Source organism: Rana temporaria, chromosome 4 (genome assembly GCF_905171775.1).
Source record: "Rana temporaria chromosome 4, aRanTem1.1, whole genome shotgun sequence".
In the NCBI taxonomy this organism is placed as follows: domain Eukaryota; kingdom Metazoa; phylum Chordata; class Amphibia; order Anura; family Ranidae; genus Rana; species Rana temporaria.
Window position 1 is genome coordinate 101,487,777 of NC_053492.1, and position 25,659 is coordinate 101,513,435.

Genomic DNA, 25,659 nt, shown 5'->3' on the forward strand with positions numbered 1-25,659 from the left:
TCTTTCACGTCACAGCCCTCTCCTCTTCTGGAAGCGTCTAGTATACTTTCTGTGTTTGCCCCTCAATCTTCCTTCCTACATAACTATGTAACTACTGAGGGAGGAGTGTAGTGAAAATGTCACTTGAGTGACAACTAATGCTGGCCATACACTCTACGAAAAATCGTCCGAACGAACTTTCGAAAAACGAATGTTCAGCCATGAGCGCAAACTATATTGCAATCATGTAATGACCGATAAATCGTTCAGTGGACATAAATAATAAAAAAAAGTTCGGACGGGAAACGCATTAACCTTCCGATTTATCGTTCGTTCGGCAGAAAATTTCCAAACTTGTCCTTCGTTTTTTCGGCTCAAACGTCCCAACGATTATCGATTTTTGTGCCCATTAACTGTTCGAAAAGCGAATGAACTGTCTGAACGACTGAATTTCGGCCGATTTTTCGTATAGTGTATGGCCAGCATTAGTCTGCAGAGGCCACCGACAACAAGTCAAGATGGTGGCACCCAGCTTGGTCTTTTGGATGTCTACACAAGGGAGGCTTCTGCAGGTAAATAAAATGCACAAATACATTAAATGCCTAAAAAATAATTGTATGGCAAAATTGCCGTTGAAAGGAAAGTTCTGAAGATGGGGATTCTTTGGACATGGTAGAGGTAGGGTTTTTTCTGGGAAGCCCCCCAAGGCTCCTGTAGTTGAAGTCCATAGAAACATATAGAAAAGTGATGGCAGAAAAAGAGTCTATTTTCTTTTTTTTCTTTTTCCCCTGTGAGGTAGGAGAAAAGTATTGTTTTTGTCTGACTATAGATCTATGTTTATCCCAAGCATGTTTGAAGCCATCTACCCTTGACTGCCTCACTACCTCTGCTGGTAGTTTATTCCAAGTACCAACTACACTAAATAAAGAAAAAAACGCTCACTGGAGTGCCAGGCTGTATCGGGGGTGGGAGCAACTGGCTCAGTCTCCGAGTGGATTGCTTAGAGGCTGAGCCAGCTGCCTGTCCAGGCTTCTGGGTAGATCTTGACTGGTAGCCCGCTGAAAACGGGTTTACGGGTATAGAAGTGCACTCCTGTAATAGAGGTAGACAAAAAATAGTCAAAATAAGTGGCTGTGTATGGATATTTGTTTAGGAGGAGAATAAAGGATATCGTTTAGTGCCACTTTAATGCTTAGTGGGGTCTCATCTAAAAATGATGAATATGAATTTTGCCTGGTTTATTGCTTGCTCCTGTTTGCTGGGGCCCCACTCTCAGATGCTTTAGACACACACACAAACAAGCTCTGAGCTTTACAGCGTTCTAGATAATTACACGGTTATCCTAACCCATGTGCTGCATATAACACCAGGGAAATCTAAATCTCAGGCAATATTGGCAATAAGCAGATTACAAATACAATATATGAGAAAATGATTGACATGACAGGAGAATAATGTGACAGCCCAGACACCTGCCAAGTGACAATGCGCAGTGCAATGACTTTAGCATTAGTAGGGCATACTTTCACGGCAAGATGACATGTCTTAAGCAAAGAAAGCGCATTCTTAAATATTTGCTGATCTCAAGGCAAGTGGGCATCGGGAGACTAAACAAACTTTAACTTGCTGCCTTCTGACACACAAGTGTAACAAAAGGGAAAGCACTCTGCCATAATCCCTGGCACAGCCAACACCAGAGGTACATGTCTAAATGTGTCCCGGCAGGCAGACCATCAATTAGCAGTCCCAGGAATTCAAAGTATGTGCCGGTCATCCATCTTCTTCATAGAATGCTAGACACTGTAATCAGATTATATGAAAGCCCCTTCCCCACGTGTCCTTCGTACATGAACTGAGCTGACATCCATATCTTACATGCAAGCCCAGTGATAACGGCAGTGGGCACAAATGCCATCTGCTAATGAACAACCAAGTCTACTTTTCCAGATAGGGAGATGTATATTTATTTCTCAGTTCTTCTCAGGTAAGCGCCTCCATGAGGTCTTTGTTGTACTAAAAACAAAAAGGCAAAAAAGGTCATATGTACCGCACATCACTGCAAGACACAGTGGATATGTGAAATGACTGCCTTGGCCCAAGCTCCAGCCAAGCCCCCCCCAAACGATTAAGCTCTGGGGGCGGAGTGAAAAGTGTTGAGGCGTGGCTTGACTGGAGCCCAGGCTGAGTCTGTCATTTCACATAGCCACATGATCTTGCAGTGATGTGATACACATAGGACCTTTGTCTTTTGTGAGCGGAGAAGGGCTTTGTCTTTGCCAGCGCTCCTAGCGGTGAACTACAAGAGGATCTCGCTGTAGCCTTGAGTGGCAACCCTTATTTGTTGTCTGGTCCCGCGTTTCTTGGATACCCTTCACATGAAGCATTACTACCAATTGCTAGGTCAGGGATACTGATTAAGTCCTCAATTAATGAATTAAAACTTGGACACAACACCTTGTAAGGTACTTGCTTGTTTAAGTTGAGGAACCCTTTTATACGCTACCAACGATTGAAACCGTAACATGGAATTTGTCTAGTCTTGGGTAAAAGTTGACAAGATCGAAGATAACCTTCGACCCATACCCCCCATAAAAAAAAGTAAACCTTTTTGTTTTTCTTATGCAAAGTAAAACGTGTTCACTTAATGGCTACTCCGAACCTCCTAGTTGGCTAATATATGCTTTACTTGCACTGCAGCTCAGTTGCCTGCAAAAGCGATCAGAATATGCCTTGTGAAAGTCACTATGGTCAATGCTTACACACGGCTGAGGACCAATGTGAGGCTCCGATATATGCTATGCATACTAGCTCATTATACCTTTTGTCTTGCAGGGTTTATTTTTTAAATGGGGTTTACGAACCACTTTTAACTATCAATAAATGCTGTATTACATGCCCTTCATACTCGGTCGCTATGGAATTTGTTTTTTGTACTTGGTAAAACCTGGTTAATCCTGCTGTTCTGTCCATGTCTTCCACTGCAGTTGGAGATTTTGCAAAGCAGTGTTGTCGGCTAGAGCCCATGTGACTATAGAGTCACACGTATGGGCGTATAGATCTTGATAGAGGCTTCACCTTCCTCTTAGTCTAAGACACAGGCTGAAGGGGCGTGATACAGGCTGTGACTGGCAGAAATATACCCACACCATGATGTTGTGGAAAAAATGGATTTGATTTTAAATCTATATTTGTATGACAATTGATATTCATTCATTCATTTTTATTCTGTATCCCAAAAGCTGTTTTTTGTTCAGTTTTGAACATGTGACCAGTTGCAGAGGACTAGAAGCTCCCCCTGCCTCTTTCCCTGCAGACAGGCTGAGAAAGAGCTGGGTCATGTGACGGCTGAATACCAATTGGGAAAAAATGTTACTTGGAAAAAAAAATGTATTAAAATTATAGTGCCATCATCCACATACAGAATGGGATAATGTAAATTTAAACTGTGTTTAGTATCACTTTAAGGTTTTAGTGCTGAAAGCTTTGGACCCTTTTGAGGAATCCTTGGTGAGCTGATGACATTTTCTTCACTTTATTATCCATGGTTTCCAACTTATGGTCATTGCAGCATCATTAAGCAGCCGGTTTCTTGAATGTGGGCGTGGTAAACATTGCGTTTTTTGGGTTTTCTATGTGATATTTTGCCTGGCTTCCTGGTAAAATGCTGAGTGGGTATCTGAACTCCCCACTTTAAAATAAAGCTTTGAGCTTGGTTTCTTCTTTAATGGACGAAAGACTATCTTAAAGCAAAGAGGCTTCAAAGGGTGATAAAAGATGAAATGCGGTATATTCGGAAAGTATTCACAGCACTTCACTTTTTTCTAAATTCTGTTATGTTACAGCATTATTCCAAAATTTATTAAATTCATAATTTTCCTCAAAATTGCCAAATTGAGCAATCGGTGGAGAAGGGAGAGTTGACAAAGAATCCGATGGTCACTGACAGATTTGCCGCATTTACCTGTGGAGTGAAGAGAACCTTACAGAAGAACTATCTCTGCAGCACTCCACCAATCAGGCCCGTATGGTAGAGTGGCCAGAATGAAGCCACTCTTCAGTAAAGGGCACATGACGACCTGCCTGGAGTTTGCAAAAAAGCACCTGAAGGAGCCTCAGATCATGAAAAATAAAGTTCTCTGGTCTGATGAAACAAAGATTGAACTGTGGCCTGAATTGCAAGCATTATGTCTAGAGGAAACCAGGCACCGCTCATCACCTGGCTAATACCATCTCTACAGTGAAGCATGGTGGTGGCAGTATCATGCTGTGGGAATGTTATTCAGCAGCAGGAACTTGGAGACTAGTCAGGATCAAGGGAAAGGAATGCAGCAATGTACAGAGACATCCTTGATGAAAACCTGCTCCAGAGTGCTCTGGACCCCAGACTGGGGTGAAGGTTCATCTTCCAACATGACAATGACCCTAAGCACACAGCCAAGATAAGAGTGGCTAAGGGACAACTCTGTGAATGTCCTTGAGTGGCCCAGACTTGAACCCAATTGAACATCTCTGGAGAGATCTGAGAATGGCTGTGCACTGACACTCCCCATCCAACATGAGTGAGCGTGAGAGGTCCTGCAAAGAGGAATGGGAGAAACTGTCCAAAAATAGGTGTGCCAAGCTTGTAAAGACTTGAGGATGTAATTGGCCAAAGTGCTTCAACAGTTATTGCGCAAAGGCTGTGAATACTTGTGTACATGGAATTTTTTTTTTTTTTTTTCAGTTTTTTTAAATAAACTTCTTTCACACTGTCATGGGTTGTTGTTTGTAGAATTTTGAGGAAAATAATGAATTGAATCCATTTTGGAATAAGGCTGTAACATAACAAAATGTGGAAAAAGTGAAGCGTTGTGAATACATTTCGGATGCAATGTACACACCAGGGCTATATTTAGGGGGCCCATACAGCTGTATAACCTTCATCAGTCCAACATTTTTTATTTTATTTTTGTTCGTGTTATTTACTGGTTTTAACAGCAGAAAAATATGGCTGCATTTTTATTTTTTTCCGGAAAAGGAATTGGTCATGTGGCTAGCGGGGCTCCCTCCAGCTGCCGCAATTTTAAAAAAAATGTGGCAGAGTGGGGCTGAATAAGGGAACTTTTTATTTTTAAAACTTGCCTTTTTTTTCTAAAGCTACATTTCCCTCGTATGCAATGTGTATTCGTAGCTGCTGTTGATAAAATGTGAGACTTATTCCTTAGTGTGCCCAGGCAGACGACACTGTCACCTGTAGTCGATGTTGACTTTGGCAGTAAGGATGAGGCTAGCTGTCATTTATTCAGAAAGTGGAATGGCGCCTAATGGGCAAGAAGGACCAAAGAGAAAAAGATCAGTGTGGAGATGGCAGTTATTGCGGTATTGCATCCAAACTTTGATTTATACTCTCAGCAGGGAAAAAGAATACAACGATTAGAACAGAGGTTACTTTAGCGAAGTTAGGCCAACTTTTACTTTGATGTCTGCTTTTGAGTAATCTGTAGCATTGTGTACCATATGTTGTAAATTTAATCTCTACATATTTTTCCTTGGCACCCATCTGGTAAATACACAACCCACAATTTCTTGAAGGACGATCATTTTGGTTTGGGTCCTTTCACCGCCAGGTGACGCGATTGTTTGGCTTCAATGTGTTGACAGGTCCTCACATTAGGAAACCATCTGAGAACATTTCCTCCTTCGTACTTACTCCCTCCTCCCCACCAAGCACTTGTTTCTGCGGCAGAAGTATAGCATCCTAATGCTAAACTAACGCATTCAATCAAACTGGCAATGTGCTAATGACCATAAGCCTCTGCACGGCATAGAATTAGCATACACGAGGCAGTAAGTGCAAATATAAGACTTGTTTCTCCGTAGGTTGTGATAGTGAAGGTGTCAGCCTGTCAATGATTGTGAATAGCCCTGCGTACACATTAGTCAAGAATGTCTAATATGTTTTTCAACTGCTAAAATAGGTTAGAGTCGTCTGGCTAGCCGCGCTATATATTTCCTTTCTATGTGTTTACATTGCATGGCGTGCTCCCTCACTCAGCCTCTTATTATCTATCTTTGTGTGTTAGACCGGCAATAACTCTGAGCCGAGAGGTTTGCTATCGCGCTTTGCTCTCTGCGGGCTGCTCGGCTTTGTTAGCCTGCCAATTTACATGAGAATATATAGAGCTGTTTAATTTTAATACATATGATTGGGTTGTATCACGGCGTGTTATGGTATGTTCTGTTGAGTATCGTCTGTCTGGTGCTGTGATCTGCCGTCTTGTCCTTGCATTGCTCTGTGTACTGTCTTGTATCCAGGCCAGTATCTCATCCCTCATCATCCAGCCAACTGGCTCCAGTTCCTCTTGTTTTTCGGACATGCTTCATTTTTTTTTCTCCAGAAATAATCTAATCTCACAACTATGTTTGACATCTGGCTTTTGCTAAATCCGTAATTAAAATTTGGGGTGTGAACGTCTCTATGGAATCTTTCCTAGAAAACTCTGAAAACTTAACCATCTTTGACTGATTTACCAGTTATTCTTTCTTTTACTGCTTTGCCTTCTTAGATTATGATTGTTTCATAGCTTACGTTATACTGTGAATCCTTCATCTTGTTGCTTTGTGGCATCTGATCAGACACTTGAGATGCAATTCTGTTCCTAGACCAATATTTGTGAAGATGGCTGCAGTACCAGGTTTCACCTACAGTGGGAAAGCAAGTGAATCTTGATATAATTGGTCCTCGTCCTTTACAGAAACCCTGTCACCAAACAAGTAATTTTAAAACAAATCTTCCTATAGGATTATAGATGCATTTAAACTAGAAGTACAGACAAGGCTTGAAGTCAGCTGACATTACAGAGCCGGTTTAGGCTCGGAAAGGATCACAACTGTATGTTTAGGATCTGCCCACATGCCTGAGCCAGGCACTTCCACAGCCCAGCGCTCCAGCGAGTAAGGGGGGTCGCAGAGATCGGTGACTAACCGTCGCCAGCTCTCTGCTCAGGAAGCTCTGAGAATCGGGCCATCAGCAGTGTTTGATGCTGCATCCACCTAGGTGAGTACGAAATAAAAAATCCCATACATCTCTCGACTTATTTTGGGCATGTTATTTGGCTGTAAAAGCCTCCCTTGTGTAAGCATTTAAAAGTCCTGAGACTGATGGGTGCCACCATCACCATGAGGACAGTCCTCAAGGGACACACGCTATAGTAGTTCCATTCACTCCTCCATCCTCAGCTACATAAAAGGCAATGTGGAGAGTTAAATTGGAGAAGTATAGTAGCTAGGCCAGCAGACACAGTAAGCCATTTTTTTCCTTAAACGCTAGATTTATTGTTAAAGTCGGCTGTTGCAGTATATCCTGGTAACTATAGGTCACATTGTTTTACTATAGAGCATCTCGGGAGCTCCAAAAACCAGGGTACTTTGGTAAGCAAATTTTCACCATTTTCCATGATCGAGAACCTAGCCTATACCCTCCTTTTTTACCAATTGGCATTAATGCCACAGGAGGTTGCAAGCTCTCGCCCACAGGAGTGCTTTATAGGAAAATTGGTGGTTGGAGCGCAATATGTCCCACCAACCATCAATTTTTGAGATTGACAACCGGTGCATGATTTGTTCATGTTCTTTCCATGGCATAAGCTTTATACTGCAAGTATTTTTTAGAACTCTGGCGTACAAGTTTCTCCTCTTCCGGTGTCAAGTCCATGATCCCTGCTGAACGGGAATGATGTGCTTTAAAAATAACTTGGAGAAAGGTTGCAATTACCATTCTCCCGTACAAGGTTGTAGGCTTTCGCACTTGAGAGATAATTAACTTTGGAAGACTGACCTCTCTCTACCTTCTTAGTGTTTATTACCAGCCAGAAGAATTCACAGCAAAGACACATATATTGTGGGCTCAAAATGTTTCCTCTGCCATCTGTTCTTTCTGCCTGTCTGGAACTTGACAGGGTCTGTTAAGTCAAATAGGATAATTAGTACCCACTGTGATGGGCTCAGTGTGACAGCGTATGACTGGTACTGGGGGCTCCGGGGCTTGCTGCCTAGCCTAAGAAATTAGGCATTTATGTTATGACTGTCCAGATGACATTCGAGGACTGTCAAACTAAAAGATTTTGGTTTTTTGAACTCTGAATATTTTACTGGCTTGTAGTCCTTGTGAGTAGAACAGTTTTCTAGCGACTCCTGATCTGATTAAGGTTGAATTCCAGGCCAGCTGTTACTGAAATACATATTTAAGATTGATTTTCACACCACGTTACTGCCAATAGAACTTAATAGTCACTGTTTTTTAACATTTCAATAAAGTTTGTTTAAAGAAAGGAAGCCGGGTGCTGTGCCATGATTAGGTAATCTGCACTGCTTTCATCCTACGGCATCGTTCAAACTCGGCCGCTGGTGTGAACCATCTCAAGGACCATACACACGGGCAGATGGCATAGGCCGACATTCGGCCCATGTGTAAGACAGCAGGTCTGACAGAAGCCGGCTATTCGGCTGTCTTTTGTCAAGTGGCATGAAGATCTGCGGATCAGCATCCAATCAGCGATCTCAGCCAATGGCAGAGAGCACTGACCAGGCTGTCAGAACACAAAAGCTCAGTAGGGTATATTGCTGTACTAACATTGGATTGTTAGTACAGCAGCTCTTCACACTGAAAAAAAAAGTCTGTTATTGGCACATGAACTCCATATAGTGGTTTGCATGAGGCTGATACCAAGATCTAATTCCAGTACTTGCATTAAAGGAAAAAAACAATGTATCAATGAATACAGAGCTGCATTAATTTGTCTACTTCTTGTATCCACCTAGAACTTATCTTTAAAAGAGAAGTGATGTGTGTGTGTGTGTGTGTGTATGTATGTGTGTGTGTGTGTGTGTGTGTGTGTATATATATATATATATATATATATATATATATATATATATATACACAAAAACAATTATACATTTATTTTTTGCCTAGGGGGATGCAGCATGGGTCCGATGCACTGAAAACCGAGCGATCGAACATCACCATCACTCAGTTTTAAGAGCTCCGTGAGCAGAGAGCTGCAGAATGTCAGTCACAGCTCTCTGCTCCTCCTCGCTCACTGGTGCGCTGAGCTGTGGAAGGGGCGGAGTGGCCGCCTCAGACTCTTAGCGGCTTGCTGAGACGGGGGGCGGATCCAGACTTTGTCGTGATGATGCAGTGCCTGGACTGATATCTGTGATGTCAGCAGAGAGCGGACTTCAGAAACCGGGTCACAGGAGTGCAAAACGAATTGCACTCCTGTGATCCATGGGAGAACAGCCAAACGAGCTTGGGCTATACTTCTCCTTTTAAGCTTGTTTGTGTTTCTCCAGGACCGATGAAGCCATCTTCTGTTGGTGGACGCTAAAGCCTAGCACATTCATATTATAATTAAGAGAAAGCACATGGCCAAAAAAAATTGGATTCTTGGACGCACTTACACATGTATTACAAATGTTCACACAAATTAGTTTTGTTTCATGGTAGCAAAAAGGAAGCATCTGTTTTTCACAGATAAAACAAAGTAAAGCAATCTGGCTTGAGGGAATGGGGCCAGATACAGTATTTCTTTACCAAGAATAGTTTGTCTTGATGTCACTGTTGATTACATGACCCGCTTGGCTCCTTGGCATTACCACATGGTCAGAAGTTGTCCAGTTACAAGATGAAGTTCAAACATGAGGCCATACATCGGTATTACTGCTTACATCATAACGCTGCTCACCAACATAAGACATTTTTTTCCGACTGGGCACAGATGGAGCGATGTTTATCTGGGAGCTAGAGACAGTGGGCTAGATTCAGATAGGTTACACGGATCTAAAGATCCGTTAACCTATCTGATTTACGTTGCGCCGCTGCTATTTTTTGAGGCAAGTGCTTTATTCAGAAAGCACTTGCCTCTAAAGTTGCAGCGGCGTATCGTAAATCCCCCGGTGGAATTCAAATTCCGCGGCTAGGGGGCGTGTACTATTTAAATCAGGCGCATCCCCGCGCCGATCGAACGGCGCATGCGCTGTCCACAAATTTTACCAGCGTGCATTGCTCCAAATGACGTCGCAAGGACGTCATTGGTTTCGACGTTTACGTAAATTACGTCCGGCCGTATTCGCGAACGACTTACGCAAACGATATAAAAAATTCAAAACTCGGCGCGGGAACTACGGCCATGCTTGACATAGGATACGCCGCACTTACCCCTGCTAAAGCCGAACGCAAACGACGTAAAAAAAAAAGCGTCGGTCGTTCGTTTCTGATTCGGCGTAAATGCTCATTTGCATATTTGACGCGTAAAAGATATGGAAGCGCCACCTAGCGGCCGGCCTGGAATTGCAGCTTAAGATCCGACGGTGTAAGTCACTTCCACCTGTCGGATCTTGGGCATATCTATGCGTAACCTGATTCTATGATACGACGGCCGGACTCAGAGATACGACGGCATGACTCAGAGATACGACGGCATATCAGGAGATACGCCGTCGTATCTTCTTTCTGAATCCGGCCCAGTGAGATTATTTCTGTCTTTGCGTGAATTGAGATGCTTGTGGAAGTGGCTGCGGTGCAAGTGAAATACTTCCATTTTTCTCTCTAGAATAGAAAATGATCATTATACATGTACAGAGCTTATTAAATGTGCTAGAAATATTGTGTGTGTGATAACAAGAGTGTCAGAAATGCTGCTCATCGCCCACGGGGGAAGCCCTACACTAATTCAAGCATCGACTGCAATATTTGGGCAAGAATCGGGTGTGTTCTATGCAAGGATTGGGCAGTTTATGGCCTCCATAGGGGCTCTTGCACAAAGGCGGCTGAGCCCATTTAGTGTTAATATCAATGTCTTAATCACCCAGGAAGCCGAGATGCAGCAAGCAGCCTCCCATAGACATGAATAGCTGTGTGCTGGTGGTGTACAGGCAAATAACGGAACGGTAAACATTTTTTGTACATGGCTGTATGCTATGCTTATTGCAAGAGGCCTTACTTAGCCTGTCAACATGGAGATTAGAGGCTAGTTAGTTTTAATGTACTGTATGTATATACTATGGCTCTGCACTGTAAAACAATGGCCATGTGAATGTGTAAAATCCAAAAGGACATTAATGGCTCTTATTTTTTATTTTTTTTGTAGTAACCTGAGATTTGTGTTTTTATATAACCGCCATTGGATCCATTCTGCAGACAAAATACCCAAGGTAATCGTGAAAAAGGACTTCAGTTCCGGATCAATATCCAGTCTTCAGTGATTGATATGAATATTTTATCAGTTTCTGATGTCTGAAAGCTTCAAGTGAAATCCCTGAATTCTTCAGGATATGCTTACGGACATAGTTCACTAGGGACATAAAAAGATGTTCAAACAACAAGGAAGGGAGGACAGACAACAATGCCCACTGTTCTTCCATCAGTTGGCGAAGACTGGTGAAGGCTCTGCCAAGTTGAGAATGTCAGCAGCGTTTTTGTTATTACCGTGACCTTGATTGGCTCCTTGGGTCACCGTGCAGCTGTTCCCTGGCATGGTGTAGAGCAGTTTGCTGGCCTGTGTTCTATGAAGTGGACAGGTGTTCTCTAGGATTGGTTCCAGCTGGTATTAGTCTTGGGAAACTATTGGGACTACTTCACCGCTTACAGTAGTAGCACATGTCCTAACCTCAGCTTCCAACAGACAGGGCTGTAGCTTATGGCTAATATATGAAACAAATAAGACTTGTGTCTCGTACACACGATAGGACATTCCGACATCAAAACCGTGGATTTTTTTTTTTTTTACGACGGATTGTTCGCTCAAACTTGTCTTGCATACACACAGTCACACAAATGTTGTTGGAAATTCCGAGCCTGCGTTGGAATTGGCTACAGGCGTTTTAGAGTTTCCGACAAAACTTTTGTCGGAAAAATTCAGAAACCGCTCTCCAACATTTTGTTGTTGGAAATTCTGACCGCAAATGTCTGATGGAGCGTACACACGGTCGGATTTTCTGACCACAAGCTCACATCGAACATTTGTTGGAAGTTCCAAACATGTGTACACGTCATAAGTCTACAATGTCTTCAAATTAAATGTTGTATTTATTGAAAGCTCCAGGCAAACGACTAACTACATATGCGAGAATGCAAAAGCTGGCATAAATTACTGTTTGTCAGTTATTGGTAGATTCAATTTGCTCATATGGGCCCTCAATTGCTTTATATCCTACATAATTCGCCAATTTGGCTCATGCAAAAATGGTGTAAATAGATAGACCCTCGCTTAGAGAATTGATTTAGAAGAAACTACTGTCTCCAATCAAATTGCCTACATTAGAGTTGTCTAAAGGGGCAAGATGGCTTGTCATCCCACACTACTTGTACACACTACTAGTTTTTCTTTCCTTCAACCCAGCGGGTTAGAACAAAAAAAAAACTGTCCGATCTAATGATCCGACATTAGTACGGCTATCTCCGCCGCTGAGCTGTTGTATTCTGACGGGAGGGGCTCCCCTGCCAGAACACGCCGATCAGCACTCTCCACCATTGGCTGAGAACGGGAGCCAGTCGGCTGCTGGTTTTTCCAGCATGCTCGTCCAACAGAAGCTGACCAAAAGGGCCGGCTTCTGTCAGACCGAGTGCTTTTACACATTTCTGTTGAACCGCCCAACACGCAGCGTCTGTGTACAGGGCTTAAAATCTATTTTATAGCATCATAACTGCTGCACTTGGTGATCATGGCAACAATCGGGGCGTCCCACTTACCTATTCTCCCCAAATATGAGAGAGCATTTGTATCTGCCAAAGGATTTGTTTCTTTCCATACTGCTTTGAAACTTGCACACAGCACAGTCCTGCGTGGCAGGGAAGAGGACTTAAAGGGGTTGTAAAGGTAATTTTTTTATTTTTTTTCCCCCCTAAATAGCTTCCTTTACCTTTAGTGCAGTCCTCCTTCACTTACCCCATCTTTCGATTTTGCTTTTAAATGTCCTTATTCTTACTGAGAAATCCTCACTTCCTGTTTTTGTGTCTGAAACTACACACAGTAATGTGAGGCTTTCTCCCTGGTGTGGAGAAAGCCTCTTGAAGGGGGAGGGGGCGAGCAGGAGTGTCAGGACACCCACTAACACACAGCTCCTTTCTCGATCTGCAAAGTAGAGTGTCCCGACTTGCCTGCTCGCCCCCTCAAGAGGCTTTCTCCACACCAGGGAGAAAGCCTTGCATTACTGTGTGTAGTTAGACAGAAGAATAGGAAGTGAGGATTTCTCAGAAGAAATAAGGACATTTAAAAGCAAAATTGAAGGATGAGGTAAGTGAAGGAGGACTGCACTAAGGTAAAGGAAGCCATTTAGGGGGAAAAAAAACTATTTTCCTTTACAACCCCTTTTAGATTTCCCTGCTGAAGTTTAATGAAAATGAAGTCCTGCCAGAAGACTTCAGGCTGGCCCCTTTTGCAGGTATGGCTGTAAAACATTTAAAAATAAGTGTCTATTCTATTTAAAATCCAGTATTACATTGACTCACTCAGATCTGCACATGCTAACATGATCAGTTGCACTCAATTTTAGGAATTTTTAGGCACTGCTGAGTTTGCAGAGGCCGATCTACGGAGTTCCACCCAAAAGTGGAACTTCTGCTGATTTGTCTCCTCCCCTCCTCCGGGGGCCACATTTGGCACCTTTCAGGGGGAGGGGCTGAGAAGATACCCGTGTTTGACAGGTATTCTGTTCCTACTTTTGGGAATCCGAGCTGCGGCCCATGACATCACTTCTCGGCTCCACCCTCCTTCCCCTGCAGGCCAGTAGGATAGAGGAGCCTCGCCTTGCGCATACGCAGTAGGGCTCTCGGTGTGAAGCCGTAAGGCTACACTGCTGGGTTCCCTTACCCACAAAGGTGGCCGCAGTACCCGACAGCTGATAAAAACATCAGCTGCGGTGCCAACATCGCTGGACTCCAGGACAGGCAAGTGTCCTATTATTGAAAGTCGGCAGCTGCAGTATGTGTAGGTGCTGGCTTTTAATTTTTTGCGGCGGTGGGCGGAAAATAACAGATTTAAATTCTCTTATCCTTTTTAGACAAGGACGCTGCTTCTGTTTGATCTACAACTGCCATAGTGCTGCACATGTGATCAGTTATACCGCTAACCATTTGATGCTTTGACAGTTTGGTTGAGGACAAAAGCAAATGTGACAGTTGGCAATCCTGGCATTCCACGAATGTAACCTTCTCTTTTTAAACCATCAAATCAATGGGTTCACTTCTAGTTTTTAACTTACTGCTGGGGCCCTGGGCTTTAGAAAAATGGCAGCCTCTGGCAGGAAGAAACGGGGGTAATTCTGGAGGCAATTTACACCACACACTAATTTTGATGGCATAATTATCAATGTATGTTCCCTGCTTTAAGAATTACGGTATTTTTTATCAAGTTGTTATGGGTAAAGTTCAGATTTTAACTTTAACTTGGATTTATTTTCTGCCTCTACCCTGTCACATTATGCTGAACCTAAAGTGGAACCAACGGCATTTTATTTATTTATTTTTATTTATTTATTTTTCTCCCCTATTTGGGAGGTTTCCCTTTGCGCCCTGTCCCATATCCAAAACAAAAAGTTGGAGGGAATCCCTCCAAAGTTTGGGAATCCTTCATGGTCACCAAAGTGAGTACATCCATTGGAAGAAATCCCTTCTATTCCTGTTTGGTGACACCCCAAATTTGGGGATTTCTTTCACTTTTGCCAATAATGGTAACCAGGACAGATATAGGGGGTGGATCTTTCAAATGGGCACAGGCAGCAATAAGAACCCTCAAGTCTATCCAAAAATAAATGCCTTTAATCATGGGATGCAGCATTTGGCTTTGAAGTTGTAGCCTTTGTTTTCCCAAATGCCTTCCCTGATGGATAACACCACCCTGAGTGCTGAAACATGTATTGGTAGATTCATTTTAAAACCTGAAGGCCAAGTATGTGGTTCAGCTGGTGCTCTTGGGCACAATCCCTTTAGTTTGTGGCAGGCTTTGATTTAAACCAATAAAATAGTTGAATAGGTTTTATAGACTTGAAATTTGTCAGACTTTCCTGAATTTTTTTTGCAGGATCAATTGGGTGTCCATGCAACGCTATAGCCAATGGCAGAAAATCTCTCCCTATGAATATTGTGGGAGTCCCATGCAATTTTAATAAGTCGCAGCCTTTGGCTCCCAAATGTGAAAAATGGGGCATGAGGTATCTAAAATGTACCCTAGGATCATATGATGTGGGATGGTTTGTAATCGTGCGTGTAGACAATTTTCTTCTTATCCTCCTGTCTATTAGCAGTTTTAGAATAAAGTTAACATCTGGGCAGAATGTTGAATGCAGTAGGTCTCGTCCATGGGCCATTTGTTTGAACACCCCTAGCTTGCAGGTGCTACCATGTCCTGTTCTACCATCTTGGTCCTCTTCAGCTGGCTGCTACTTCTGAGTTCAAGAATCCTGGTGTCCTCCACCCCGGCCGTTCTGTGAATGGGCTCCTGCAGACTCTTGGGATATGTGATGGGGGGGCCAGAATGTTGAATGCAGTAGGTCTCGTCCATAGGCCATTTGTTTGAACATCCCTAGCTTGCAGGTGCTACCATCTCCTGTTCTACCATCTTGGTCCTCTTCAGCTGGCTGCTACTTCCGGGTTCAAGAATCCTGGCGTCCTCCCCCGACCGTTCTGTGAATGGGCTCCTGCAGACTCTTGGGATATGTGATGGGGGGGCCAGAATGTTGATGGGGCCATCACCACAATGAAACTAAAACCGCATAGCCTCCAATCTTCTATTTGTAATGTAAACAGTGTGATGCATGGGGGTTGATGCATCTTCCTCGTTTTCCATGCCAGTGCACATCAGCAGCCCTCTGTCCAGTGCAACTGCTGGCATGAACAAGCCCTGGGCCCTGTTGGCTGGTAGCACACATGATTTTGTGGACTGCAATGGCAAAGTGTTGGCCCTGCCCCAGTTGTCTTTTGCTAAATTACTGCATCTACCCCCCTCTCCCCATCTCTACAACAGAATAATGAAGAATTGCTCTGTAGTCCAAGATGAGAACTGCGAGGACCCATTTTTAGGCTCCTTGAGAACATAGGAAAAATAGACAGGACAGCTTAGAATTTCTGACCAGATGAACAAGTGTTTTTTGCACTTCTCAAACATAAATAACTCTTCATTTGTATGCGCCTCAATGGGAAAAAAAAGGAGCAAATAAAGATGTTAAATTATTAGGGTTTACTTCTGCTGAAGACTATATTAAGGCGTGACAGACATGGGCTGAATTATTGGGCAGTTGCATACGTAATTTGCCCTTGATTCATCATTATGTGGGTAGAGCAGAACTCCATGCCCGATCAGTGTCCTCTGTAATGTCATTTGGTTACAAGATAATGGTGTACTGTATTTTCAAGTGACAAGACTGCCTGCTGGATATTGTTCTCTGAGGTGCTAATTGGTCTGAGTGCATAAACTCCCCTGCCTGCAGCTTTAGTGAGATCTGCACTGGGTTTTCCTTTGATTTTGCACTTATTTACTTTGAATTAACACAACAAAGGATGTTCATTAGCACCTGTTCATTAACTCAAATTTTATTGCATATTTCCAGAGCCTGATAATATAGAACTGCTTAAATAACACACTTTGCCATCCTACCTGCTTCACCCCCACGTTCTTTTCTTCTTCTGCTTGTCTTTTATTATCTAATATACATTAGTGATGGAGTCCTTTAGAAAGCTGTTAGTGCTAATTGTCCAGGGTAGTGAAATGCGGTAGCGTGGGCCTCCTCCAGCACCAGTCATCTGGTAATCTTGAGCTGCAGGTTTGTTTGCTGTGCCACCTTCAGATGAAAGCTGGCATTGCATCATATTTCAAAGCAGTGGTGTGCTAGGACTCCGTTCTTAAAGGGGTTGTAAAGGTTTGTTTTTTATTTTCTAAATAGGTTTCTTTAAGCTAGTTCACTTACCTTTCCCTTCGATTTCCCTTCAATATGTTTTTTTCTTTGTCTGAATTTCTAACTTCCTGTTCCTCCTCAGTAAGCTTGCCCCAATCATCCGAGCCGTTGTGGCTGGGGGTTAGTCGGCGTGCTCTCCCCCTCCCTTGGGACTACATCCCTGTGGGGTGATGCTATGAACTCTGCATCTCCCTACAGGGATGTAGTACCAAGGGAGGGGGCGAGCACGCCGACTAACCCCCAGCCACAAAGGCTCGGATGATGGGGGGAAAGCTTAGTGAGGAGGAACAGGAAGTTAGAAATTCAGACAAAGAAAAAAACATATTGAAGGGAAAGGCAAGTGAACCAACAATGCACTAGCTTAAAGGAACCTACCGTATTTAGAAAATCAAAAAAATTAACCTTTACATCCCCTTTTAAAGTCTTTCCCCCCCCAAGGATACCCAGCAGGTCATATTTTATTTCCTTTAAACTAGCTATATATGGTTCGAATTATTGGTTATTTGCTGCTAAGTCCTTTCAGGGCCACCCAGTTTGAAAAGTCAATTGAGACTTGAAAGAGCTGGGTGGAAAATGTATCGGCTGCACAGTGAGATGCAGTTATTGCTTGGGTACTTGGTCAGCCTGGGTGCTTGGACTAGTGGTTGCAGGAAAGATGATTGCACCATGTATGGCCTACCTAAGGGGCAATACACTGGCCCATTGTTTAGAAAGTTTGGAGAACCCCGATTTAATGCATGAAAAACATGCCAATGTTTACACCCCAAAACTGCCATATTTTCCCTCCTGTTTACACCCTACCCCCTTTCTGATTAAGTCTGAAGTTCGGTGGTGACAGGGAAATGGCCACAAGCTTCCCGGACGACTTTACTAGTTTAATCTAACACGGAAACACAATTGTAAAAAAAAAATCTAAAAGATTACTCTGGTCTTTTTAATGTAAAAGCCGTATGTCGTGGACTTTAAAAGGCAGGTGGGAATAACGCCAACAAATCAATGGTAATTTCTCTTTTCCTTCGCTTCACCAGCCTTTGCTGAAAAATCACTTGTTTGACTTAAACGTTGCTTTTTTGATAAATTACCCCAAAAGTCATGATGGAAGCAAAATGTAAACGTTTAAGTTTGACAAAGCCAAAGGGCCCTTTCACACCTACGGACAAACGGTCCGTTTATTACAAGTCCGTTTACAGAATTGTAATGTATCCCTATGGGATTGCAGACGTTGGCGGATGATGCATCCGCTAATGTCCGCAACCATCCGCGTCCGCAAAGATCCGCTTTTGCGGACGGAAGAAAACCCTATTTTTCTTCCGTCCGGCGGAACGGATGAATACGGACACACGGTCCGTATTCATCCAATTCCCCATAAGGGAGAGCAGAGAAGAGACAGGGCGGTCTCTGCACTGTGTGCGGGGACCGCCCTGTCCGCCGACAGCTCAGCGGGGATTTACGGAGGAATCCCCGCTGAGCCAAACGGGCTAACGGAGCGGATCAATACAGATCCGCTCCATGTGAAAGAGCCCAAATTGGTTTTATTTTTGTTTGCTTTTTTTGTTTTTTGAGCCATGTATTCCCCAGATTATAAATATAACTTGACTATTTTAAAAAATTTTAGCGCTTTGTCCTCTTCAAGCAAAAATGCTTGGGTCGCTTGGTGTGATTTCTGATAAATGAAGTGGAGTTTTGGAGGAGACCTCATATCGTTAATGCATATGCCTCATTTGGTTAAATGACCCCTTCATTAACTGTGCTAGGATTTCATAGCTTTTATTGACCAGGTAATACATATTTTATGAGGTCATAGAAGCCATAAACACATGCCATTTCACTAGCTACAGTGTGGCATGTTGAAGGGACGAACGACTTGATTGACATTTCAAACCGAGTCCCACCATTAACCCGTTGACTTGGTTTTTGACTTCCTCTGTATGCGGGTTCTGCAATAAAGTTGAATTATTCAGTAAAGCTGATTTAGACCAGATATTTTGCAATCGTATATTCAAGCTTTATTTCCTTGTTTTTTCCATAAAAATAAGGAACGTGAAAGAGGGAAGAATGTTTCATGCGTCGGCTGTATGGGGGAAAGTTTACCGCTAAAGCTGACACAAAAAGGTTCAGCACTTGACCTTTCTGCTGCCTGACTCTCATTTCCGAAGGAGCAGAGAAGCTGCAGTTATATGAAATCCTGGAAAGTATAATGAGCTCTAGCCTGTTGTAAATAGCAGTATAGTCAGATGCGGAACAATAAAATGACCCCTGGAGTCACATTTTATAAACACGTTCTTTGTGTGAATTGCCACACTGTATTTTAATAAGTGTTGTGTTCTGTTTAAAGTAGAACGCCAGGCAAACGGCGGAATATGCAGACAAAATTACAAAAATTGCCCAACACACTCCCCAGATAGCATGGATAAAATTGAAGCTCCCAGTTAATGGTGGAATAGCCTATCTACTTGGATTTTCTCTTTCTAAATATTATATACAGTATGTGTGGATATATGTATATTGATATAGCATATCTAGAACTACCTAAAAGAAAGGCGCTTATGGGTAGGACCAGTGCACAAGAGTACTAAAATCTCCCCAGCACATATTCAAGCTAGTAGCCACACATGCCAAATTAACCAGTTTTCACATTTATCCCATGCATTTGCAGAAAAAAAATGTACATGTGAAGCCCCAATTTACATCTTGTGGAGGGGGGGGGGGCAATTGTAGCAACAATGCCCTGTGTCTCTCTCCCTGTAGCAGCTAAAAGCCGGTCTCTCCCCTTCTCCCTCCCACTGGCTTTCAGCTGTTGCAGGGAGAGTCACTCAGGGCATCGTTCCTGTAATTGCCCTTCGCTGTTCTGCCCACATCGGTTTCCCCCTGCTGTGTGTCTGACAACCCCCCCCCCTCCCACCAGCTGCTGTGGGTACATGGATATTCGGGGTGGAGATTTGGGGGAAGGGGCCCTTTCCTTAGGGAGCGATCACTCACTGATCATTCACCATTACTCCTGTGTTCATTCATAACCGACGCTAGCTGCTACTGAACCTTTACAGCCTCCTGTATAAAGCTAGCGTAACTTTAATAAATAATGGTGTAATTCCTGGTTACGTAGTGCAGCGTGTGTGAATCGCAACAGTAGCTTTCACATGCAATACCATTTACACATACCGTATTTATCGGCGTATACCGTGCACTTTTTTTGCCCTGAAAATCAGGGCAAAATCATTTGTGCGCGATATACGCCGATACCCGCTTCCCGCGCTGTGTTTGAACCACTGCGCCGCCATATACTGAGCGCAGTACACTCGGGTATAGTCGGGCAGGCTCGGCTCGCGGTCACGTTCTGTAAGTCCTTTACGCGAGAGGAGCCGAAAGCTTGGATGTTGGATTAGGTGTGGTCATGCTGAACTTTTACAGTCAACATATGCAAAATATATTTAGTTGCTTCCATCTCTGAATCTGCTGGCCACTTTGATATGTGATTTTCAGTAACCTCTGCATATTCTTATAAATATTCGCTAAGTAAGAATTGCCCCTATAATTTGCTTTGCTAGCTGTTCACCTATTGTAGTACAGAAGAATCGTCCATAGTGTGCGGCTATCCGTTCCTTCCTGACAATGGAAGAGCCGCTAATGTTGAATTTTTCCATCTTTCTACTTGGTGCCGACTGCCGAGTAGTATGTAGTGATTGTAAAGAGCTCCTTAATATATTATCCTGCACTTAAACTTGAAGAGTTTTTAATTTAGACTAAAGTTTTCTTTACTCTAAAAAAAAAGTTTGGCAAGTAGAAAATATCGATGCAGAAGCTTTTTTTTTGTTGCTTATGTTGCGAATTACATTTTTAAATAAAACCTTTCAATTTTTTCAATGCAAACATAATGACTGGAAGGGGCAAGCAGGGTGCTGTACATTGCTTTCTGCAAACATCACAGCAGTCCTCAGCCCTGATGGAACAAGCAGGCTGGCAAATGCTTTGGTGGGAGTATGTTCATCTGGAGCAGTGATGGCGAACCTTGGCACCCCCAGATGTTTTGGAACTACATTTCCCATGATGCTCATGCACTGTGCGGTGTAGTTGGGCATCATGGTAAATGTAGTTCCAAAACATCTGGGATGCCAAGGTTCGCCATCACTGGGAGGAATCTGTGTTCCTAGACGCACTGCATTTGCATGCAGGCCACCCTAGGGAATACGGACATGTGATGCTGGACCTCCATGATTGAAAGAACTGAAACCTAACGAATAAATGGGAGTAGACCAGGTACAATAAGGCTGGGTAGGAAAGAGATAGATGTCCCTGGACATCCTATAGCTAGGAAAGTACATGGGCTTAGTTCGACTTGCTGCAGATTCAAGTGCACACTGTTATAAGCTTACAGTGTGCAGTGAAATCGGAGTAAGCGATTTTTTTGTACAGAAGAGGAATCTGTACAAGTGTGAAAGACTGTGTGTGTGTGTGTGTGTGTGTGTGTGTGTGTGTGTGTGTGTGTGTGTGTGTGTGTGTGTGTGGTATGTATGTATGTATATCAGGGCTCGACAAATCCCGGTCGCCATGGCGACTGGAAATAGGGTCCTGGCGACTGTTTTTTTTTGTGAGCTGGCGCCATCTGGTGGTGAGCCGTTGGTATTACAAGTTATTACCACCAGATGTGAGCTGGCACCATCTGGTGGTGGCCGTTGGTATTACAAGTTAAGCATTACAAGTTAAACAGCAATTCTAATGTAATTTTTCACTATTTTTCACTGCCATCTTCTTCCCTCTAATTAGAACCCCCAAACATTATATATATTTGTTATCCTAACACCCTAGAGAATAAAATGGTGATCGTTGCAATACTTTATGTCACGCCGTATTTGCGCAGCGGTCTTACAAGCGCACTTTTTTTGGGGAAAAAATTACACTTTTTTTAATAAAAAAAATAAGACAACAGTAAAGTTATCCCCATTTTTTAAAATATCATGAAAGATAATGTTACGCCGAGTAAATTCATACCCAACATGTCACCCTTCAAAATTGCGTCCGCTCGTGGAATGCTGACAAACTTTTACCCTTTAAAATCTTCATAGGTGACGTTTAAAAAAAAAATCTACAGGTTGCATGTTTTGAGTTAGAGGAGGTCTAGGGCTAGAATTATTGCTCTCGCTCTACCAATCGCGGCGATACCTCACATGTGTGGTTTGAACACCGTTTACATATGCGGGCGCTGCTCACGTATGTGTTGGCTTCTGCGCGTGAGCTTGGCGGGACGGGGCGCGTTTTCTGGCTCCTAACTTTTTTAGCTGGCTCCTAGATTCCAAGCAAATTTGTCAAACCCTGATGTGTTCAGCTTTAACTCTCCAGTAGTACTAGGCATACAAGAGTGCTGGATGTACTCATTGGTATGCAAGGAGGAAGAATCTCTAATCATTCAGTGTTACTATAAAACAAGCCTTTTACTGTAATAGTACATCAACCAATTGCGAAAAATAAATTTGCAACAGGTACTCAAGACGTGGTGATATGGATGAATGCAGGCACATCTGTTTGAGCTGTTGGCAATAGATTTAACCCTGTGTTGCCCATCTTCTACAGCCTAAAATATAAGTGCTGTAGGCGTCATCGGTTAACTTTCTCCCTGTACGATTGCTGTAATCCACCCAACCCCCCACCTCTATAAAAATCCCTCTGCTGGATGCTGATAAATGAGCAGTTCTCCTTGCTTTTATCTTGCATACCTTCATGCATTCTTCAGGCGGGGTGGATGCACAAGCCACTTCTTACCATGCTGTGTAAACGTATTAGTTCTGCACAATCCCGAGTAAAGACCAGCTCCTCACCTTTCCACTTCAAAAAAGGATCATGCTTCATTTAATCCCAGCAACCTACAGGCATTAGTAACTGGGAGCCCAACCAACGTTATTGTAAGGCAGAGAAGACTGGTTGCCAGAAAATGACTAGCGCATGTGTATTCATCTTGTATCTGGTCTGTGGTTAAAGGGAGGGGGTAAAATATCGGCATCTGAGCCCCCATCATAGAACAGGCAATCCATCATAAAGTCAGGACTGACCAACATACAAGACTAATCTACACTCTTATCTTATATGTGCTCTGTATACCTGCAAACATTCCCATTTTATCACACACGGGTCCATAGAATTCCTTTGGTTGAAAGTTTGGTTTAGCTTTCCCCAACCTAGAACTATAAAGTTGTTTTTTTTTTTTAATTCCCACTTCATTCTTTAAAGTGTAAGTTCACCTTTTCACAAAAACGGTGAACTAACTCCAATTATCCTGGCCACACCTCCGGACCCTGCTGCCGATGCAATACACAAAGCTAGAGCAAGTAGTGCTCCCTAAAGCCTAAAAAAACAATCGGACTTCAAACTTTTCTGGGGATTTTTGTTTGAAGGGCATTGGCCGTGAACTTGGTATGCATACACACGGCAGGACTTTTTCAGCAAACGTTCCCATAATCATGTGTTTTTTCTGCTCTTTACCGCCACCCTTTGGTCAACTTCTGCTATTGTTGGTTGATTTTAACAGTCCAAAGTACAAACACGCATGCTCGGAACCAAAGTCCGATGGACTTCTGTACACGTGAGAAGATTTTGCGCCGTAAGACTTTTGTTGCCGAAAAGTTTGTCCGTTTGCAGAGCGAACATTTGTCCGATGAAAAAGGAAAACGTTTGTCTGATGGAGCGTAGACACGGTCGGGTTTTTTTTGAAAAGCCTGCTAATTTGGAAGTTTTGTCAAAGTCAGACCGTGTGTATGGGCCTTAAGGCAAACACTCATTGATCAGCATGGCAACTTGAATGTGCTTACTCATGAGAAGTTTTCTTTTGGCACACCTTACTGGGACAAGAAGCCTCAGAAGAGTCTTTTATTGCTCAGCATGGTCGCGTGGCTAGGTCAACCAATGAGAGCATGCCATTGCAAGCATTATGACCGTCACTCTGGGTATTGTGATGTATGGATCACTACACTGACTGCATGTGGCATCATAGCCTTTATGTGTGGTGGGGCATGCATTCACCTTTTTATTGTTGGTGAACTTACCCTTTATTCTGTCAAAGAATAGTTTACAGAGTTAATGTCGATTCTAAAATGTTCAAAGTAATATATCATTGATCTTCTACCATCTGATTATTTTTTTGAGATGGGTGTGTGTATTAGTATTCTCTATATATTATAAAAAAAATGAATCATTTATTTTCTGTGAATTATTGAGCAAGTATAGTCATGATGTCTCCTTGCCTTGTATTCTAGTTACAGTTGCCTGATGTTTCCTTTTTTCTGTTCTTTCATTTTCCAGGAAATTTTATTACATCACATTGTTGAGAGATCCTGTGTCACGATATCTTAGTGAGTGGCGGCATGTACAACGAGGAGCCACTTGGAAGACCTCACTTCACATGTGTGATGGAAGGACACCAACACCGGAGGAGCTGCCAACCTGTTATGAAGGCACGGACTGGTCAGGGTGCACATTACAAGAGTTCATGGAATGTCCCTACAATCTGGCCAACAATCGCCAGGTTAGGATGTTGGCGGACCTCAGCCTTGTAGGATGCTATAATATGTCCTTTATTCCAGACAACAAGCGAGCTCAACTCCTCCTGGAGAGCGCCAAAAAGAACCTGAAGGACATGGCGTTTTTTGGCCTCACGGAATTCCAGAGAAAGACTCAGTATCTCTTTGAGAGGACTTTTAATCTGAAATTCATCAGGCCTTTCATGCAATACAACAACACTCGGGCAGGTGGGGTTGACTTGGACAATGGCACTATCCAAAGGATTGAGGAGCTTAACGACTTAGACATGCAGCTGTATGACTATGCAAAGGACCTCTTTCAGCAACGCTATCAGTTCAAGAGGCAAGTGGAGAGAATGGAGCAACGCAAAAAGCACCGGGAAGAGAGACTTCTGCAAAGGTCCAACGAGGCTTTTGCCAAGGAGGAAGCTGAGGACCAAGTGCGCTGGCCTACAGAAGACTACATGAGCCATATTATAGAGAAATGGTAGACCAACATGGACTTTTATACTACTGGAGAAACTGGTTTCACATTTTGTTATTTTGTCTTGTATAAAAATACTGAACATTATAAATAAGAACACTTTTTATTTAATGTTTGTAGCACAGAGCTCAAAGCTTTGGAAACTGTTCATGTTTATGTGGGGCAATGTACATTCATTTAAAGGGGCAGTCTTCTTTTAGATAAGCACTTTCATTGTACAAATTCTTCTTGTAGAACATTTTAAGCTGAACTTCAGTCAAAAGGCTAAATACACAGATAAAATCCATATGAGAGCTGTTTTCTCTGCTAAACGATTTACATTGCTGCCCACTTAGTCCCAAGATTTACACAGCCCTGCCACACAGCATGGTCATCCTGGAGACCTGCTGGTACTACTGTGGTTAAAGGGGTTGTAAAGGTTTGTTTTTTTATTTTCTAAATTTAAGCTATTGCATTGTTGGTTCACTAACCTTTTCCTTCGATTTCCCTTCTAAATGTTTTTTTTTTCTTTGTCGGAATTTCTCATTTCCTGTTCCTCCTCAGTAAGCTGTTCAGGCTAACTAACCCCCAGCCAGAACGGCTCGGATGATGGGGGCAAGCTTACTGAGGAGAAACAGGAAGTGAGAAATTCAGACAAAAAAAAAACATTTAGAAGGGAAATCGAAGGAAAAGGTAAGTGAACCAACAATGCATTAGCTTAAAGGAACCTATTTAGAAAATACCCTGTTTCCCCAGGATAAGCCCTACCCCGAAAATAAGCCC

The 25,659-nt window shown here is 42.9% G+C and overlaps 1 protein-coding gene across 1 annotated transcript in view; it reads left to right on the forward strand.

The window, feature by feature from the left end:
• HS6ST1 (heparan sulfate 6-O-sulfotransferase 1) overlaps positions 1-25,183 on the forward strand; it is a 145,597-nt gene extending 120,414 nt beyond the window's left edge. Inside the window, exon 2 of the mRNA XM_040348684.1 lies at positions 24,196-25,183. Within this exon, the coding sequence (XP_040204618.1) occupies positions 24,196-24,904 (709 nt within the window). The 3' untranslated portion in view covers positions 24,905-25,183. The remainder of the gene's footprint in view (positions 1-24,195) is intronic.
• The last annotated feature ends 476 nt before the right edge of the window (positions 25,184-25,659 follow it).